The sequence below is a fragment of the Nilaparvata lugens genome, unplaced genomic scaffold (assembly GCF_014356525.2).
Source record: "Nilaparvata lugens isolate BPH unplaced genomic scaffold, ASM1435652v1 scaffold3811, whole genome shotgun sequence".
Taxonomy (NCBI): domain Eukaryota; kingdom Metazoa; phylum Arthropoda; class Insecta; order Hemiptera; family Delphacidae; genus Nilaparvata; species Nilaparvata lugens.
This window is the reverse complement of record NW_024090473.1, coordinates 1-6,150: the sequence shown is the minus strand read 5'-3', so window position 1 is coordinate 6,150 and position 6,150 is coordinate 1. Positions and strand designations below refer to the sequence as shown.

General features: G+C 34.4%; 2 protein-coding genes across 2 annotated transcripts; one reads left to right on the top strand and one right to left on the bottom strand.

The window, feature by feature from the left end:
- Positions 1 to 2,775: 2,775 nt before the first annotated feature.
- On the bottom strand, positions 2,776 to 4,065 carry LOC120355636 (protein CLP1 homolog). Its single transcript, XM_039444244.1, has one exon. The coding sequence runs from the start codon at positions 4,063 to 4,065 to the stop codon at positions 2,776 to 2,778; it is 1,290 nt and encodes a 429-aa protein (XP_039300178.1).
- A 475-nt stretch (positions 4,066 to 4,540) lies between these two features.
- Positions 4,541 to 5,169, top strand: LOC120348940 (translation machinery-associated protein 7 homolog). The gene has a single exon (XM_039444243.1). The coding sequence runs from the start codon at positions 4,741 to 4,743 to the stop codon at positions 4,933 to 4,935; it is 195 nt and encodes a 64-aa protein (XP_039300177.1). The 5' UTR covers positions 4,541 to 4,740; the 3' UTR covers positions 4,936 to 5,169.
- The last annotated feature ends 981 nt before the right edge of the window (positions 5,170 to 6,150 follow it).

Genomic DNA, 6,150 nt, shown 5'->3' with positions numbered 1-6,150 from the left:
CAAAATTTGGTCGACAAAGTCTCTAAGATTTCTAATAAAATGGGCAGAGAAGAATATATCATTAATTATTATGGAAGTTTTAACTCATTTGCAGTATGATACTGACACAGTGGCGCCATTTCACCAAACTGCTAGGGGGGGGGGGGCAAAAACCAAGAGTTATGAGGGGGGGGAAGGAATACGCCCAAAGGGTATGCCCATAAATGTTACATTCGAAGATGTTATTATATGCTTCATTTTCTCCAGTTTTATACAAATGAAGAATCAATACAAGCATATAGGCCTACATTATTAGTAAATCATGAAGTATTTATTAGAAATATAGGCCTACAGAGAGGCCTAAAGTAGGAATACACTGAAACAAATTCTTAAAAATCATGGAAACAGATAAATTTTTCTTTTACAATAACAGTTTCAACAATTTCATTGGGGATCATAATTCTAATTGGAAAATAACTTTCAGTTTGAAACCTAAGAAACTTTAAGCTGGTTCCATAATTCTAACCAACTCTGTACATACATTATTGATTGTCTGATTGTGCCTTTCTTTTGCTTTCACTATGACATCTTGCAACTTGTTAATTGTCACGTTGAATTTATGCAATAACTCACTTATTGTGCCCTCATCAATATATATGTGCCCTCCCATTCTATATTTAAGCTTCAACTAAACCACAGAGAAAAATATATTCTCTATTACTCCGTAACCATACTTTCAAGGCAATTTTGCTACATTGTTGATACTGTAGGAGGAATTATACTACTGCTGTTTAAAAAAGGTATTAAATCAGTATGAGATACTAAGTATTCGTGTAGAAAGACCCGCATTTTCATTATTCATCTAATCTTTGGGGGGCCTAGGCCCCCCCTGCCACCCTCCTAAATGGCGCCCCTGTAAAACTGAAATGAACACTCTCATGAAGACAAATGTTATTCTATTCAGGAGAGCAGAGATCTTTTGTTATTTCAATTGAGCTAATAAAATTAATATAAAAACCTTGTAGTACCCTTTATTATTAAAAACTTTGAAATATTGCAACAAAGACTAGTTTCGACCCTAACTTAGGTCATTTTCAATTTGAAATGTCTAAATTTGAAGCTTATTTTAAAGTTTTTAATAATTAAGGGTACTACAAGGTTTTTATATTGTTTTTAATTATTTCTATAAAAGTATCCCATGTAATTGAAGTGTTTTTCAATTAAGCTTTATATTGTAGTCTCCATGAACAGAGAATTGAATTTTTTTATTTGCAAATAATTGAGATTGTGAAAATGTTACACTTTTCTGAAGCATATTCAAAAATAGATCAAAAATGCTAAGGTCCGGTTGCACAAAAGACGGTTAAATATTTCAATCGTGATTAATTTCACAAGAACCAATCAGAGAAGGTCTTTTTGATAAGAAGATTTGTTTGATAAGACGGCTTCTCTGATTGTTTCTCGTGGAATTAATCACAGTTAAAATTTAACCGGCTTTTGTGCAACCGGCACTAAATATTTTAATCGTGGTTAATTTTACAAGAGCCAATCAGAGAAGGCTTTTCCGAAAAGAAGGCTTCTCTGATTGGTTCTTGTGAAATTAATTGGCTTTTGTGCAATCGGTGCTAAGATTTAACTTGTTTGAGTCGAAAATTATTAGAAAATTTCATGATTATTGAGTACAAATATTCTTATTAAAGCATGTACCCATTTATATGCGTTATTTTAATCAAATTCATATTAAAAGTTTGTCATAATAATATTGTTCTTAATAAACTACTAGGGAGAATTCAGTTTGATGTAGGAAATAGAATTTGCATGTTTGTAAAGTTATACCATAGAGAAACAATAGCGTAAGTAGATATTCCATGGTATAGGGCGTTTATGTCGCAACTTTTACTGTTATCTCAAGCCGATTACTGTCGATTATTGTAGATTTTTACTGTTTTGGCCGGGTGAGATTGTATGAACGGCACAATATGAGAGACTGCCAGCGTCACATAGCTTTATGGGAAAGAACTACCGGTACGTGGACTATCGGCTTGAGATAACAGTAGACGTTACGACATAAACACCCTATACCATGGGATATCTACTTACGCTATTGTCTCTCTATGGTTATAATTTGAAACTTTGATTAGGTACTGAGATATTTTACAAAAATACAAACTCTATCATTAATGTCAAAATTGATTCCTATGGTTCTATTATCTATGAAGAATAACATGGAACTTTATTGTACAAAGTTTATTGCACCGTTCAAATCAATTATGTTAAAAGCTATTAAAATAATTGTACAGTAATAATACAAAATATAGAGTGTGACAGAAGTAGTGTCAAACATTTTGGATGATAGGAGAGTACAAATGTCATATTTGAAGTGTCCAAAACTCTGCGATTATCCTTACAGCTTTCTGTTATCCTTCGATCAATCTTAATAAATGAGGTATCCTTGAAATCTTGATGAAATTTACTAACTTTTTGTCTGTTGTAAATTTTCTGTAAAGTGAACAAATTTCGTGAAATTTGCCATCAAAGATTAAAAATAGCCGCCATTTTTTAAAGTTGAGTTTTTATAGCATAAATATTCATGTCAAATTTCAGAACAATACAACATTTCGTTCTTGAGATAAAAATGTGAAAAAAAACAAAATGGCAGCTATAAGGATAATCGCTGAGTTTTGGACTCTTCAAATACGACATTTTGGTAGTTTGTCATCCAGGAACAATACCCTAAAATATTCAACACTACTTCTGAAACATCCTGTATATTTGGAATAAGAATCAAATACAGAATCAAATACTATTTGAAGGAAGTTCACTGTTTGGTACGGAATAAGATGTAAGAAACAAACTGGTGAGCAACAAGCAAACATCTGCTAGAGGGGGAGGAAACGGGGAAAGTAGAGTCACTTTTCTCTCCCTTGAGTCGATCACGTCGGCCAAACAGACGAACCCGGAAATATTAGACTCTAAAGCATCCTCCTTGTTTTGCGCGAATGTTACGGCCAGTATTTTATTTCTCAGCGACGTATCAAATTCCGGAACACCGAGATAAGATTTTCCAACGTGTTTCGAGGACCAAACTTTAAACACTTTGATGGAGGACCAGTCGACATCGAAAATGTAGGGTTTCAGCTCGTTGTTTGGTCCATAGAAGTAGTCCTTCAACATTTTGTCGCGCAGTTCCCAGCGAAGCTCCATGCTACGGGAGCGCACTCCTTCCAGCCTCGGCAGTTGTACCAGCTTGACAAAGTTAGGCAAGCCGTGACGCAGAGCGTCAAAGAGCGTTTTCTGGTACAGAACAAATATCACATCAACCTCAAACGCTTGAGCGGTGTGTCTGATTATTTCAAACCCTTCATTCTGAGTCCACCCAGGCGTGTTGATGATCAAACCTGAAGATTTCGCCGTTTTGTTTGATTTAAGACGATCCAACACGGTCGCAGCTAACTTGGAAATCAGCTGTTTGTATAAAGGGTTGACTCCCAGTCTTGTTGAACCAATGTTGTAGATGAGAGGATTCACTTGTTCGCTGAGTTTTTTATCTGGTTGGATTTGATCGGATATTAGTGCCGCTCCGATTGTTCCTGGCAGTGTGAGAGAACTTTGACCAGGATCAGTGTCGACAAAGACAGGCGTACGTTTTGTCTGCATCCTCACTGCATAGTTTAACAAAATAGTTGAAAATGTTGATTTTCCCGCATCTTTAGGTCCAACTATCATTACAATAGGTCCCCGTTCGTCTTTCACATCAGCTCGTTCCCGCAGTTCTTCAACTACTGTATGAAGATGCAATTCAAACATCATCATATCATTGCGTTGGCTAAAAGGAACTGTTTCCGATTGTTGTAACTGTAACCGCAGATTACATCCTGAATACGTGAACACTGAGAAACAATAACCGGCGCTAAACGAGTAGACTTTGTTCAGTTCTAACCTTGCACCAAAAATCTCAGCTTCTCCTGACTGTAACTGCAAAGTCATGCAATCAGATTCTTTCCTACTGATAAAACTGCATTGTTCGTTCGCTGAAAGAGTTTTGAAAACTTCAACAAGGTCGTTTTGACCCTGTGGTGTAGACATTTTAGATTTTGATGAAATAATAAACGTCAACAGTAAAAAGAATCCATCATGTTCAAGAGAGAGAAAGATGTATTGATGAATAAAACTACCTGGTCAACTCACTTGTCACTTGATTTTGATGGAAAAAGCATATAAAAGGTTTTTAAGTTATATTTTTTCTTCAGATAAACGTAAAATAGAATTTTGTAATTACATTTATCACGATAACCTCAATCAATTCCTCATGTAGTCCAGTGTTCTAACAAAAACACTGCCACTGCCACTACAACACTACGTCGGAGTGACAGATACAGGTCGCATTAAAAAGTTGAAATGAGTTTTGGATTTCGGGAAAATTTCTAGAAATCATAAAATTCTAATTTATTATTCTTATGAATTTTTAGCTGTCAAAATTGTTTGATGTTTTTATTTTTTTAGTACTAAAAATGTTCAAGAACAGCTGAGTGACCAACTTGATCTAACTTGATCTTGGTGTAGTTTTGAATTTCCGATCGGCCATTTTGTAATCTTGCTTCATGTTTTGAGGTTAAGTTGATTCTAGTTCGTTGAAGAAAAGCACGTTGTTTAGGTAAGGAAAGTTGAAATTTTCGTTTGTTTTACACCATAATTAGTGCTACATTTGTAGAACTAGTGGTTTTATTTCTCAGAACATTTCAATCAATTTTGTTTGACGCAATGTCTGGAAGAGAAGGTGGAAAGAAGAAACCGTTGAAGGCGCCCAAAAAGGAATCAAAGGATTTGGACGACGACGAAAAGGCCTTCAAACAGAAGCAGAAGGAAGAACAAAAAGCTCTTCAAGATGCTAAGGCAAAAGCATCACAACGTGGTCCACTGGTTGGTGGAGGTATCAAGAAATCTGGTAAAAAGTGATACAACATAACCTCAACATTATTTGGGACAAATCTCACAATTTCTATTAATTTATTTTATTCAAATAATTGATAACTGCTGGATATCAACTGCCTATCTGATGCTACAGTACTGTTCACATTTTTGTATTGGTATTTCCACTTTGATATTCCATAACATTTTGAACCAAATATTATTTTGAATATGTATTGTAATATGATCAACGTTTTTGATTAAATGTATTAATTTAAAATTCTTGATTGCTCCCTTTTTATTAAAAACATCTATTCAAAAATCGTTCATTGAAATATCCAATTTGTTGGTTCTAACTATACTAGGGGAATAGACGCGGTATCATTTTTTATAGTGTTCCCCTTCCCCATAAGAGGCATCTGTACCTAGAAAAAACGCGGTCTATATTTGATTCTTAAAGCCTAATTACCGTTTCATTAAAGATAGTCTTCCATAGTTCTCAGTAGACTACTGTGTTAACAGTGTATAACTCAAAAAGGTTTGGTTTAAATAATAATAAAAATAATGTATTATTACTCAAGAGCTTTTACAAACATAGAGTACCGTCATACAGTAATTTATAGTCAATACAATAAAAATATAAGTTCCATGTCAATAGTCCATTCAATATAAAAATCTTATCACAGCTTATCCGTTTAACTGCTGAGTCAGTCCAGATCATAATTAAATTAATTATAACAGAAAAAACAACAACATATCTAATAATGATCAAAACAATACCAAATAATAACATTTATATCACAGTCAAGTCAATCGGAGATTAAACAAGAATCAATCACAGTCAGGTAGGTCAAATCACAGAAACACAGCATAAAACATGAATAATCTATACATCAATATCACAGCCTCCAGATAAAAATTCATTTATTGAATAAAATGGGTTTCTTTCAAACCACTGATGCAATTTGATCTTGAACACATTTAATGGAGCATCTCGCAAATCAAGAGGTTATTTTGTTGAAAAATTCTATACCACAAGAAAGCCAGTGGTCCTGAGTCTGCATCTAGGAACATTAATATCATGACTGGTTCTAACATTAAACCTGTGAAGTGAACCCCTTTCATTATGTTGTAACAGACTTCTCTTGACATTTATTAAAGCTGATAAAATATAAAGACTATGCACAGTTAACAGTTTCAACTCAACAAATAAAGGACGACATGTTTCCCTGGGAGGCTTACCTAGCATAGCTCTTATGGCTC